General features: G+C 44.8%; 2 protein-coding genes across 3 annotated transcripts in view; one reads left to right on the top strand and one right to left on the bottom strand.

The window, feature by feature from the left end:
* Positions 1-5601: 5601 nt before the first annotated feature.
* Positions 5602-9474, bottom strand: TEX46 (testis expressed 46). The gene is made up of 2 exons (XM_012439766.2): positions 9283-9474; positions 5602-6410 (listed from the first exon to the last, which is right to left on the bottom strand). Exons 1-2 carry the CDS (start codon positions 9472-9474, stop codon positions 6108-6110), a joined length of 495 nt encoding a protein of 164 aa, XP_012295189.1. The 3' UTR covers positions 5602-6107.
* A 2040-nt stretch (positions 9475-11514) lies between these two features.
* Positions 11515-14258, top strand: part of KDM1A (lysine demethylase 1A) — a 66526-nt gene continuing 63782 nt past the window's right edge. Inside the window, exon 1 of one of the 2 annotated variants that reach the window (XM_012439908.3) lies at positions 11515-11993. In XM_012439908.3, coding sequence (XP_012295331.3) covers positions 11643-11993 — 351 coding nt within the window. In that variant the 5' untranslated portion in view covers positions 11515-11642. The remainder of the gene's footprint in view (positions 11994-14258) is intronic. The other variant, XM_021668457.2, reaches the window with a different exon arrangement.

Below are 14258 nucleotides of genomic sequence, written 5' to 3' on the forward strand. Positions count from 1 at the left end.
TTAGATTATATTCATATAAATGTGTTATTAGTGTGTGTTCTAGAATCATATTAAATTCCTGTGTTTCTGATATGTCTTAGCATATGTCATCAGTAATAATTAAGATTATTGTGTAAAATTGTTGTATACCACAGAAATAGCCAAATTTCCTTGTCAATTGTGTCTTTATGACTGTTCTAAGACTTGTGTTTTACTTTTATCCTTTTCAAAAGGTGGTTTTATAATCAGCAAAGGACTCTGACAGGTGCTCCTGAATGCAGATTTCTGATAACTTTGGAGATTGTGACCCTAGGATAGAGGAAAAATGTCCAAGACTCCCATGGAGAGTTAAAATGTTTATCAATATCAAGCAGAACAGGAGCTAACTGCATAGACTGAACTAATAGAAGACTGAGTAATCTTTATCCTTTTTACAACTTATTGCTTAAAATGTTTCTGATCCTTTGTTTTTCAGAGCCAAGAAAACTTTTCTTTTGAGCTACTTACAGCAGTTAATAATTCAGTAAAGTATACCTCTTTAAACAAACTTTGGAGCATATTTCTCTGCACCTGATTTCTCCAAAATTTGGAAACTAATTGTGAGTATTCTTATGACAATATAGTTATTTGCAAGATAGTTAAGTGCAAGAATAATCTGTTTTCTTTTGTAACAGGACACAATTGGAGACACTGGTTGTTTTACCAAGGTTTTGACTAGAATGGCATGCTTTCAGATATAGACTCCTTTAAGAAATCAAAGTTGACTTACAGAGTCAATAGAAGTCCCTTGGGAAAGCTGGTCTCATATTTTGTCTACACAGTCCCTGTACAGGTTCCTGACCTATGGTAAGTAAAGAATGTCACTTTCTGACAGGCCCAGGAACCTCAGGTTTTCTTGAGACCTTGAGGTGAGGAAATCACCCAATTAATATGGGTATTTGTAGGCACAGATTGGCCTTAAGGCATTAAAGTTGAACCTGAGATTCCTTATGGGATAAAGTCCCAGCAAAGCCAATTTAAAAAAGGGGGGAGCCTATATGGCAAATTATTGCTGATTTTATGCAAATACTCTGGCCAAGTATAACAAGACTAAAACTTATTTTGAAAATGAATTTGTCCTGTGAATTATTTTTAGTGAAAATGGAACTAGAGAGAGAAAAATTGTTTCAAAATAAATTATAGTATACCTGTTGTTAGAGTCTAGTCTTGCCTAATGTTTTTCAATTTTTATTATTTTCTAGAGTTTGGACTGAATTCTAAAATTTTCCAGGCTAAAGTAATGTTTTCCTTTTTTTTTTCCTTCTTTCTTTTCCTTTTCCCTCCGATTTTTCGTGATTTGAAATTACTAAAAATTAAGCTGTGCTTTCTTAAAGTCCTGTAAACTAAAGCCAGACAACTTAAACTTCAGAAGAAAATAACAGCACTAGATCATGCCACTATTTACACACATAAACCACTTTTATACCTGCCTACTGGTATATGGACTTCAGAGTAATATGGCCTATATTGATTTTCCAGGATTGTTCTTCATTTATTATTATTTTTTTGTTTGCTGTTGTTTTTCTCTCTTCTTTCCCCTATTTTCTCTTCACAGGATGTAAGACTTCACAATTGGCTAAAAATGAGCTTTCCTAATAACATGGGACCTTCCTGTCTACGAATAAACCATCCTACCTATGAAAGATCAGACAAAACCTGAGACCAGGGCAGGTGTGGTGGTTCACTCCTATAATCCCAGCACTTTGGGAGGCTGAGGTGGGCAGATCACTTGAGCTCAGGAATTCAAGACCAGACTGAGCAACATAGTGAGACCTTGTCTCTAAAAAATAAAAATAAAAAAACCCTGAGACCAGAGACTCCGTCTCTTCTAAAATGCTTTCTCCGAAAGATTTTTAAAAGAAAAGGGGGAAATGTGAAAAGAAAATAAATCTCCAAATCCCCAAATCATTAAGCCAAAGAAATGGAAAGGTGAAGCTGGGAACTGCCTCCCGTTCTATTCCTAAAGAAGATAGCTACAAAGATTAAAAAGCTACATACCTCCCTCACAATCTGCCCACAAGGAAATTCCTTGTGAATAAAGGACAGACAGAACTCAAAGTCATCCCTCTGCTCACATGAGACAAATGCATATCTGATTGCTTCCTTTGTCCTATTGTTTCACTAAGTCAGACTAAGGCATAAGTGACTATTCCTATAAAGTGCGTATTCAGTGAAAGGCTAATCAGAAACTCAAAAGAATACAATCGTTTGTCTCTTACCTACCTACAACCTGGAAGCCTCCTCCCTGCTTTGAGTTGTTCCACCTTTCTGGACTGAACAAATGTACATCTTTTTTTTTTTTTTTTTTTTTTTTGAGATGGAGTCTTACTCTTTCACCCAGCCTAGAGTACAGTGGTGCAATCTCAGCTCACTGCAACCTCCACCTCCAAGGTTCAATCGGTTCTTCTGCCTCAGCCTCCCTAGTAGCTGGGATTATGGGTTCCCACCACCATACCAGGCTAATTTTTTTGCATTTTTAGTAGAGATGGGGTTTCACCACAATGGCCAGACTGGTTTTGATCTCCTGAGCTCAAGTGATCTGCCCACCTCGGCCTCTCAAAGCCAATATACAACATATACATATTGATTGAGGTGTCATGTCTTTCTAAAATGTGTAAAACCAAGCTGTGCTCCAACCACTTTGGGCACACATGTCGTCAGGACTTCCTGAGGCTGTGTCACAGGTGGGTCCTTAAACTTGGCAAAATAAACTTTCTAAATTGATTGACAAAGCCCAAGAAGAGAGAAATGATTTAAAGATGAAACTTAAAATTAAAAGAGAAGCAGGCTGGGCATGGTGGCTCATGCCTGTAATCTCTGCATTTTGGGAGGCCCAGGCAGGCAAACCCCTATGAGGCCATGAGTTCAAGACCAGCCTGCCCAACATGGTGAAATCCCATCTCTACTAAAAATAGAAAAATTAGCCAGGCATGCTGTTGGATACCTGTAATCCTAACTACTCAAGAGGCTGAGGTGGGAGAAATGCTTGAATCTGGGAGGCAGAGGTTGCAGTGAACCAAGATCATGCCACTGCACTCCAGCCTGGGTGACAGAGCCAGATCTTGTCTCAAAAAAAAAAAAAAAAGGTTTTGGACGTACTTGGGGTCTGTTAGTCCTGTCTTCTTTTCTATTTCTCCCTTTTGGAATGGAAATATCTATCCTATGCCTGTCCCACCATTGTATTTTGGAAGCACATGATTCATTTGATTTCACAGGTTTGCAGCTGGAGGGAAATTTGTCTCAAGATAATTGTACCTTGAGTCTCACCCATAACTGACTTAGATGAGGATTTTGCATGTGACAAGGACATAAATTTGGGGAACCAGGGAAGGAATGTTATGGTCTGAATGTGTCTCCCAAAATGCATGTGTTGAAAAAATCTCCAATGCAACAGTATTCAGAGGTGTGGCCTTTGGGGAGGTATTTAGGTCATGAGGGCGCTGTCTTTGTGAATGGATCAATGCCACTATAAAATGCTTGATAGAAGGAGTTTGTTCCCTTTTGCCCTTCTACCTCATGCTTAATGAGGGCAAGGCATTCTTCCTCTCTGAAGAAATAGCTTTCAAGGTGCCATCTTGGAAGCAGAGAGCCAACCTCACCAGATGCCACAGCCTTGATCTTGGACCGCCCAGCCTCCAGAACTGTGAGAAATAAATACCTGCTGTTGTTATTTTTATTTATTTTTATTTATTTATTTTTGGCTGAAGGAATGTTATTTTTATATATAAATTATCCTGTCCCAGGTATTTGTGTGTATGTGGCTGGAGTGCAGTGGTGCGATCTTGGCTCATTTTGAATTTTGCCTCCCGGGCTCAAGCGATCCTTCCACCTCAGCTTCCCAAGTAGCTGGGACTACAGGTGCACACCACCACACCCAGCTAATTTTTTTGCTTTTGTTTTTTGAAATGGGATCTCACCCTGTCACCCAGGCTAGAGTGCAGTGGTACGACCATGGCTTACTGCATCCTTGACCTCCCAGGCTCAGGTGACTCTCACACCTCAGCCTCTCAAGTAGCTGGATCCACAGGGATGCACCACCATGTCCAGCTAGTTTTTTTGTATTTTTTGTAGATACAAGGTTTCACCAAGTTACCCAGGCTGGTCTCAAACTCCTGGGCACAAGTGATCCTCCTGCCTCTGCCTCCTAAAGTGCTGAGATTACAGGCGTGGCAATCACATCCTGCCAGGAATTTTGTTATAGAAGCACAAACAGACTAAGACACCATCTATAAGACACCATCTATAAATTTTATAAGATTCAGTGTTAATCTGCCCATTTTACAGTTAAGGACACTGAGGTGCAGGAAGAATAAACAACCATGAGTTGTTCAAGATCACACAACGGAGAGTTGGTAAGTTAGGATTTAAGCAGTTTAGCCCCAGAGATTCTGCTCTCAAACAAAACAGGATATAAGAGAATCATCATAAAATGAGAGGACAGAGAAAATGTCTGGATATATAAGACATTGATTTTTTTTTTTCTTTTTGAGACAAAGTTTCACTCTGTTGCCCAGGCTGGAGAGCAGTGGCATGATCTTGGCTCACTGCAACCTTCACCTTCCAGGTTCAAACTATTCTCCCGCTTCAGCCTCCCGAGTAGCTGGGATTACAGGTGTGCGCCATCACACCTGGTCGATTTTTGTATTTTTAGTAGAGACGGGTTTTCACCATGTTGGCCAGGCTGGTCTCGAACTCCTGATCTCAGGTGATCTGCCTGCCTCGGCCTCTGAAAGTGCTGGGATTACAGGCATGAGCCATTATACCTGGTCTAGATACTCGTTATTGAGCACTGCTTGTATACTAGCCACTGTGTTAGGTGCTACGGGTCAGGGAGGGATACACAGATGAACAATATTCTGTGCTTGTCTTCAAAGATTTTATAGTCTAGTTGAAGCATGGTGAAGGACTGTAGTAATGTGTACAAATCAAATCCCAGCAGATTCTGATTCATTTTATTGTAGAACTACAGATAAAATGTGGAAAGAATGCTAAGGAAAAAGATTCATCAAAGCTGGGTTGAGGGGAGCTTCCTAGACATGATGGCTTTGGAAGAAGTGAAGAATTATAACAGCAGAAAGGAGAAAATTAGGGATCACAGGGGAAGAAACAATGTAACCAAAGATGTGGATGCATTTGAGGAATGGCAGGTCCTCTGGTTTGGTTAGAATACATGAGACTTGCATGAGAGAGATGATTTTAGGTAGAACACCAACATAACACTAAGTCACACTGAATCAAACTGAGATAATGATTTCCTTTCCAGTTCTCATTACAAAGAAAAGTCTCGGCTAGGTGCTGGCTTGTCTTTCAAGCTCTAACACTTGCTGATCTCACTTAATAACACAAAACTCACCAGCTCAGATCTGTCAGTGGGCAACTGAGCTCTGGTTGAAACTCAATAACATGAGCTGGGCACAGTGGCTCATGCCTGTAATCCCAGCACTTTGGGAGGCCGAAGCAGGTGGATCACCTGAGGTCAGAAGTTCCAGGCTAGCCTGGCCAACATGGTGAAACCCTGTCTCTACTAAAAATGCAAAAATTAGCCAGGCATGGTGGCAGGCGCCTGTAATCCCAGCTACTTGGGAGGCTGAGGCTGAAGAATCGCTTGAACCCAGGAGGTGGACGTTGCAGTGAGCCGAGATCACACCATTGCACTCCAACCTGGGCGACAAGAGCGAAACTCCATCCCAAAAAAAATAATGAGCAAGGGACATGGTCAGAGACAGGCTTGGCAGGGCTGGCTCTGGCCTCTGGGTGCAGGATGAGAGGGGAGACTAGGGGCTGGGACAGTAGTGGGGAGACTCAGGGTGAACAGCATGGGGCCAGGGAGGAACCAGGATAGATACAACTGAAATAGAAGGCTCTCTAGAAAGGGATGGTTCTAGAGCCCCATTAGGCCATGCCATTATGTGATACCTAGTAGACCTGCTGTGTAGATTTCTTTTCCAGAGGCAATCTTTCAGCCTCTGATCCTCCTCCTGGCTCCTAGGCACCTTTCTGTTATAACTTACTACGAACATGCAATAGGCTGTGACTGGGTTTTACTGAGTCAAGGTAACATCCGCAGAGGCCAGCCCACCTCGGCCTCATTAGCTGGGGGAACTGGAAGTACAGTCAGACAGGATGGGGCAAATTGACTCATGCCTCCTCATTCTGTGTTTCTTCATGGGAGAATTCTGATGTCTGCTTGACCGCCTGTGGTGATTCATTTTATTCCATATGATGAACATCTGATTCTCTAGGACCTTCAGCTTCATTTCACTGAACAGAAGCCGTTGGAGGACCTTGTCCTGGAGGGCAAAGCGGGCATGCATTCTCTCAACTTCTTTTGTGTTCTTGGCCTTTTTGTTCTTGGAGTCATTTTCAGAAGCCTTTGGTTTCTCTTCTTCCTTCTAAGCTCCCCACCGCCAGAAAAGGGGAAAGTTGGTTAATAATGACAATCCCTTCCTTGTTTGAACACCTGCTCTATGCCAGGTGGTTTACAAACATATTAATAGATTCTCACCACTGCCTGCAAGGGGAGCGTCTTTGCCTTATTTTGTGGAGACTGGGGACCCAGCAATGGAGGTCGCTTTCTTATTTTTAAGACGGAGTTTCACTCTTGTGGCCTAGGCTGGAGTGCAATGGCGCCATCTTGGCTCACTGAAACTCCACCTCCTGGGTTCAAGTGATTCTCCAGCCTCAGCCTCCTGAGTACAAGTGCCTGCCACCACGCCTGGCTAATTTTTGTATTTTTAGTAGAGATGGGGTTTTGCCATGTTAACCAGGCTAGTCTCAAACTCCTGACCTCAGGTGATCTGCCTGCCTTGGCCTCCCAAAGTGCTGGGATTACAGGTGTGAGCCACCACTCCCAGGTGGGAAGTCACTTTCTCATCATCACACAGCCTCAAATTCCTGAGTCCCCCGCTGGCCTTTGGTTCATAGGAATGCATGAGATGGCTCGCTAATCTGCCAGTTGCAGTGGACATAAAGCCCTTAGCCTAAATACATCTATCTCCAGGAGACTGTTTTTCCAACGTGTCTCTCTGAGTATTTTGTCAGGCTCAGCATGATCTCAAACTGCAAAGTCTCAGTGGTCTCATGACATGCTTTTATCTCTATGATTCTCATCTCTCCCTCCCCTGGTTAAAAATAACACTCAATTTTTTTCTTTTTGGATTCAGCTACAAACTAATGGTCTTTAAAAATATTTAAAAATTAGGCCAGGTGTGGTGGCTCATGCCTGTAATCCCCGCACCTTGGAAGTCCGAGGCAGGAGGATCACTTGAGCCCAGGAGTTTGAAACCAGCCTGGGCACGATGGTAAATCTCATCTCTACAAAAACTAGAAAAAATTACCCCTGTGGACACCTGTAGTCCCAGCTACTTGGGAGGCTGAGGTGGAAGGATCATCTGAGCCCACAGAGGTTAAGGCTGCAGTGAGCCATGGTTGTGCCATTGCATCCAGCCTGGGCCACAGAGCGAGACCTGTCTCAAAAAGCTGAATACATAAATAAAATAAAATGGTTAACTGAAAAAAATTAAACATATCTGACATGCAAAAAAAAGCTAAATAATACAACAAATGCTCATATTCCCATATTAACTTAAGAAATAAAATATAAATATAACTAAAGTTCTCTGTGGACTCTCCCGCCCGCAGCATTCTCCCCCATCTCTGAATATCATCATCTTAACTGTAATCCTGCATTTAATATTTATTTTTCCATGAATTTCTTTATAAAGTAGTTCTCAATGGAAGGCATTCTGCCCTCCCCTGGGAACATTTGGCAATGTCTGGAAATACGTTTAATTGTCACAAAATCGGGGTGTGCTACTTGGCATCTCATGAGTAGGGGCCAGAGATGCCCCTAAGCTAACAATGCACAGGTGATAGGTAAGCCCCCCACAATGAAGAATCATCTGGCCTAAAATGTCAATAGTGCCACGGTTGAGACATCCTGCCTTAAACTACTTTCACTGCACATATGCATCCATAAACAAGATAGGCTGTTGTTTCGCTTTTTTTCTTTTTTGAGATGGAGTCTTGCTCTGTAGCTCCCGCTGGAGTGCAGTGGTGCGATCTCAGTTCACTGCAACCTCTGCCTTCCAGGTCCTGGTTCAAGCAATTCTCCTACCTCAGCCTCCCAAATGGCTGGGATTACAGGCACGAGCCGAGATACCCAGCGAATTTTTTATATTTTTTAGTAGAGACAGGGTTTCACCATGTTGGCCAATCTGAACTCCTGACCTCCTGATCCTCCTGCCTCAGCCTCCCAAAGTGCTGGGATTACAGGCATGAGCCACCGTCCCCAGCCTGCTTTTTTTTTTTGAGACAATCTCACTCCGTCACCCAGGCTGGAGTGCAGTGGCATGATCGCAGTTCACTGCAGCCTCAACTTCCTGGGCTCAGGTCCAGCCACAGCCTCCTGAGTAGCTGGGACTATAGGCGCATACCACCATGCCTGGCTCATTTTTGTATTTTTTGTAGAGACATAGTTTTGCCATGTTGCCGAGGCTATTCTCGAACTCCTGGCTTCAAGTGGTCCACCTGCCTCGGCATCCCAAAGTGCAGGGATTATAGGTGTGAGCTACTGCACTGGGCCGTTCTGCATGTTTTTCGTTTTTGTTTTTACATGGAGTCTTGCTCTGTCACCCAGGCTGGAGTGCAGTGGCATGATCTCAGCTCACTGTAACCTCTGCCTCCCGGGTTCAAGTGATTCTCCTACCTCAGCCTCCTGAGTAGCTTGTATTACAGGTGCACTATGTTGGCCAGGCTGGTCTTGAACTCCTGACTTCAAGTGATCCACCTGCCTCAGCCTCCCAAAGTGCTGGGATTACAGATGTCATTCACTGCACTGGCCTAGCATGTTTTTTTTTTTTTTTTTTTTAACATTAAATGAAAGATGTCATAATCTATGTACATTTCTGCTGTCTTTATTATTCTATTTTAGAGACGTATCTATGTTCATTCATTTTAATTAAAAAATTTTTTTCACATTAAAGTAGTTGTTACTCTTGCCAAAGCATGCTGACATCAAACATGAAATAGGAGAGTCTGGGGTGGTCCTGATTTAACAGCTGAGGCAACTGATACCCCTTGTGGAGGGAAGAAATTTGCCAGCACCACCTAAAAGGAAGCTGTAGAATGGTGATTTAGACCAGAGTCTTGGATTCCCCAGTCCAGCCCCATTATTTCGACACCTCCCTATTCCCTACCCCCCAAACCAATCTAGCTACAAATATCCCCTATCCCTGAGCTGAAGCCAAGGCCCGTCTTGCTCACCTGCTGGGGCTCTGGGAGGGTCAGCTTGTGTTCATGCTTGACCAGCCAGTTGCTAAGCAACAGCAGAAGGAATAGGAACCCAAACAAGACTGGCTTACAGCTCATCAGCCAAATTGCCACTGCTCCTATGGTGCCCGAGGAGGCAAGTATCCCACGGAGACTCCTAAAGAGAAATATCAGTTCTGCCAGCATTATGGCGTGGAGGCACACAGACCCCAGGACCCTGCCTCAGGCCCCTCCATGACAAGAGTCACGGCTACCCACACCTCTGAGTCATAACCAGCTCCCTCCCAACACCCAGTTGCCACATAACAATAACTCCTCCTATGTCTGAAGCACCCACTATGTGCCAGACTCTTTGACAAGCAGTTTGCAAGTATTATCTCATGATGTCCTCACAACAGCCAAGTGATGTAGGCCTCCTCATTCATTCACCAGTATTTCTGGGCCTAGCCACTGGCAAAAAAATGGCCAATACAGAGCCCCTACCATCACAGGGGCAAATAAAAGCTATCCAAACTTGGACATAACTGCTTTCACAGTTATACTAGCCCATCTTGATGCTTTAGGGGAAGGTAACTTTGTTTAATATAATATGTATAACAGACAAATCTATAGCAGAAAAAAAAGAAAAAATATAATATGTAATATTGATTAGGTTTTGGACTCTGTACAGTTAGACATTAACTTTTTATTATTATTTTATTTTTGAGACAAGGTCTCATTGTGTTGCCCAGGTTGGAGTACCGTGGTGCGATCATGGCTCACTGAAGCCTCCAACTCCTGGGCTCTAGTGATCCTCCTGCCTCAGCCTCCAGAGTAGCTAGGACAATAGGCATGTGCCACTACACTCAGCTAATGTAAAAAAAAATTTTTTTTTTTGGCCAGGCGCAGTGACTCACGCCTGTAATCCTAGCACTTTGGGAGGCCAAGGCAGGTAGATCACCTAAGGTTGGGAGTTCCAGACCAGCCTGACCAATATGGAGAAACCCCATCTCTACTAAAAATAAGAAATTAGCTGGGTGTGGTGGCTCATACCTGTAATTCCAGCTACTTGGGAGGCTGAGGCGGAAGAATTGCTTGAATCTAGGGGGAGGAGGTTGCAGTGAGCCAAGGTCACTCCATTGCACTCCAGCCTGGGCAACAAAAGCGAAACGCCATCTCAAAATTTTTTTTTTTTTTTTTTTTTTTTTTTGGAGACAGAGTCTTGCTATATTGCCTAGGCTGGTTTCAAACTCCTAGCCTCAAGCAATTCTCCCACCTAGAGACATTAACTTTTATTATTTTATTTTATTTATTTATTTTCTTTTTTGAGACGGACTCTTGCTCTGTTGCCCAGGCTGGAGTGCAGTGGTGTGATCTTGGCTCACTGCAACCTTCGTCTCCCAGGTTCAAGCGATTCTCCTGCCTCAGCCTCCTGAGTAGTTGGGATTACAGGCACGCACCACCACACCTGCCTAATTTTTGTAATTTCAGTAGAGACAGGGTTTCGCCACGTTAGTCAGGCTGGTCTCAAACTCCTGGGCTCAAGCAATCCTTCCACCTCGGCTTCCCAAAGTGCTGGTATTACGGATGCTAGCCACTGTACCTGGCCCTTACTGGGTTTTTAGGTTAGTTCTCCTTTACAGTTATTATGTATGGGGGACATGGGGTGCGAATGGGGTTGGGGGCCAGACAGAAGGAAGAGTATGAACAAAGGCTTGGAGACAAGACCAATTCCGTCTGGACTCAAACATGGATTTCCTAACTTCTCTCCATTTGATTACCATCGAAACTGATGTGCTCTCCAAGCTTTTTGCCCAGTCCAAGCAGGACAATTACGAATAAATAAGACGCCCTATCAGCATTATTTGTTTTCCCCCATTAGATTGTTAAGTTCTTTGAAAGCAAGAACTTCATAATGTAGCCCTTGTTACGTAGTAGGCAAGCATTAATAGATACTGGTTGAATTGACAAAATATTAGATGAGTGAATGAACGAACGCACGCATGCAAACCCGCAAGTCCCTGGAGGAAATGGTCACCTTCGGAGGTTTAGTCTGGCCCAGAAGCCCTAAGACCACGGACTGTGCCAGATCCTGTTCCAAAAGCCGGGGAGACGCTCTAGGCAAGCTACACATTCTTGGCTGCTGTGCCGCTCTAGCCGTGAGAGCGGCTCTATGGCTGCGTGGGAGGGGCGGGGCTCGTGGGCGACTCCGGCCCTTTTTGTCCCGGCGCAGCGGGAGCGCGCTTAGCGCTTGCGTACGCGACGGCGGTTGGCGGCGCGCGGGCGACGTGAAGCGAGGCAAGTCGAGGCGGTTCGGACCCACGGAGCGACAGACCGAGCGGCCCCTACGGCCGTCGGCGGCCCGGCGGCCGGAGATGTTGTCTGGGAAGAAGGCGGCAGCCGCAGCGGCGGCGGCTGCAGCGGCGGCAGCCGGGACGGAGGCTGGCCCCGGGACTGCGGGCGGTGCTGAGAACGGCTCTGAGGTGGCCGCGCCGCCCGCAGGCCTGTCGGGCCCAGCCGAGGTCGGGCCGGGGGCGGCCGGGGAGCGCACGCCCCGCAAGAAAGAGCCTCCGCGGGCCTCGCCCCCCGGGGGCCTGGCCGAACCGCCGGGGTCCGCAGGGCCTCAGGCCGGGCCTACCGCCGTGCCTGGGTCTGCGACCCCCATGGAAACTGGAATAGCAGAGACTCCGGAGGGGCGTCGGACTAGCAGGCGCAAGCGGGCGAAGGTAAGGCTCAACCCCTCCCTCAGACGACACCGCCGGGTGCAGAGGTTCCCCAGGCTGCTCCGCTCTCGCCCGCCGCTGCCGGGTCTTGGGCCTTTCGCCCCACGACCACCCACACCTCCCCCTGTATGGCTGTCCACGCCACGTCCCCTCTAGCTGGACGGGTAGGGTGAGAAAGCAAAGGTCTTTGCCGGTGTTGACTGCGGTCTTTGTGCTGGGTCGCTGGCGGAGTGGGAAGGGGGCATCGATGATCGCCGGAAGGGGTATTTTACTCCTTAGATCTTACTCGCACACCTTTTCATTTTCTTGGCTGGAAAAATGGCTCCCTGACGTGGAGTTACGGTTGGCGTTCTTGGAGACCACTCGTTTGTCCACAGATAGGTCTAGAAGCTGTTCGGCGATGTTGATGGCGTTTCAGCTGGGTGCACGAGGGGGCTGTAGGTTGTTGCTAAAGAAATCGCCTTAGTGGTGGAGATGGAAAAGAAAGGGTCGTTTTTGTTTTTGTTTGAGCCCCTGCTGTGTGATAGGAGTTGTAGGCTTTTTCTTTTTTTCAATCCTCTCAGAGATCTTTTGGCATAGAATTTTGCAGATGAGGAAACTGCTGATTGAGAGGGCAAATAACAGTTAGTCAAAATGCAAATATATGGGAAGAAAAAGATTTGACTCCATCAGTATATGCAGACAATGACTGCCTCAAATCTCTGTGTCCTAGATGCTGTGTTCAGCGTGTCACCAACATTACTTTGTTTTTTGTTTTTGCTAAATATCAACGGGCAGGTATTGCTAGCCCTATTTTAGGAATGAGTAAACTGAGGCACACAATTTAAGCAACTTGCCCCAAGTCACAAAGCTAAGTAAGTGATAGAACTGGAATGTAATTCCCACATTCATGTTACAGGGTATCATCAGTCCTCGAAACAAAGGACCACATGGGACATTGTGCAGGGCACTGGGGCAGTATTAGGGCGTAGACTTTAGACTTGGGCCTTTTTTGGAGATTTTATGGTCTAGTTGGAAAAAAAAAACCTGGATATATATGTGCCTATAACCAACATTTAAATAAAAATTTGCAAATTATGTAATTTATGCTTGTAAAAAATTGTCTATTCAATTTTTAAGAGTGAATACCAAGTCAGTATGTATGCGGAGCTTCTTGAGGTGAGTATTACCCAGAGTGAATGCCCTCAGATTTATCTGCCTGCTTGAGCCAACTCTCTAAAATATAACCAGTGCTGGGTAAAATACCATTTTGGAGGCAAGACTTTCTGGAGCTTTTACCAAAGCATGGGTTAGGAAAGCACAGAGGTTGGTGTCACCAGCCCTCAGAAATGAAGTAAAGGGCAGGAATCAAGAGTGTTATTTTACGATTTTAATAGACAGGTGGCCGCAAGCCACGTATAAGATGTTTTTAAAAACAGGTTTATTGGCCGGGCACGGTGGCTTATGCATGTACTCCCTGCAATTTGGGAGGCTGAGGCGGGTAATCACTTGAAGTCAGGAGTTCGAGATCAGCCTGGCCAATGTGATGAAACCCTCTTCTCTACTAAAAATACAAAAAATTAGCCGGGTTTAGTGGTGGACGCCTGTAATCCCAGCTACTCTGGAAGCTGAGTTAGGAGAATTGCTTGAACCCGGGAGGCGGAGGTTGTAGAGATTGTGCCGCTGCACTCTAGCCTGGGCAACAAGAGTGAAATTCTGTCTAAAACAAACAAAACAGATTTATTGGGATAATGCATGTATAATAAAATTCACTATTTTAAAATGTACAATTCAGTGGTTTTTGGCATATTTACAAGATTGTACAACACCACAATTAATTTTAGAACCTTTTCATCATCCCCAAAGACACTTGTATCATTAGCAGTCACTTCCCATTCCTCCCTACCCCTAGTCCCTGGCAACCACTAATCTACTCTTTGTCTACCGATTTGTCTATTGCGGACATTTTATATAAAATCTTACAATATATGGCCTTTTGTGTTTAGCATGTTTTCAGGGTTCATCCACGTTGTACTTCCATTCAGTACTTATGGCTAAATAATATTCCATTGTATGGAGATACCAAATTTTGTTTATCCATTTATCATTGGTTGGACATTTGGATTTGTTTCTATGTCTTGGCTATTTTGCATGCTGCTGCTGCTATGAACATTAAAGTACAGTTTTTTTGTGTGAATATATTTTAGTTCTCTAGGGTATGGGCCTAGGAGTAGAATTGCTGGGTTTTATGTTAATTCTAGGTTTAACTTTTGAGGTACAGCCAAACAG

The sequence above is a fragment of the Aotus nancymaae genome, unplaced genomic scaffold (genome assembly GCF_030222135.1).
Source record: "Aotus nancymaae isolate 86718 unplaced genomic scaffold, 86718_ANA_hifiasm-v0.15.2.pri h1tg000053l, whole genome shotgun sequence".
In the NCBI taxonomy this organism is placed as follows: domain Eukaryota; kingdom Metazoa; phylum Chordata; class Mammalia; order Primates; family Aotidae; genus Aotus; species Aotus nancymaae.

What these genes read in the sequence shown, in the direction of transcription:
- TEX46 (XM_012439766.2), bottom strand. Translation starts at nt 9,474, where the DNA reads ATGCTGGCAGAACTGATATTTCTCTTTAGGAGTCTCCGTGGGATACTT. An exon ending in CCCTCCCAGAGCCCCAGCAG is followed by an intron (nt 6,411 to 9,282) that starts GTGAGCAAGACG and finishes TGGGGAGCTTAG; the next exon opens with AAGGAAGAAGAGAAACCAAA.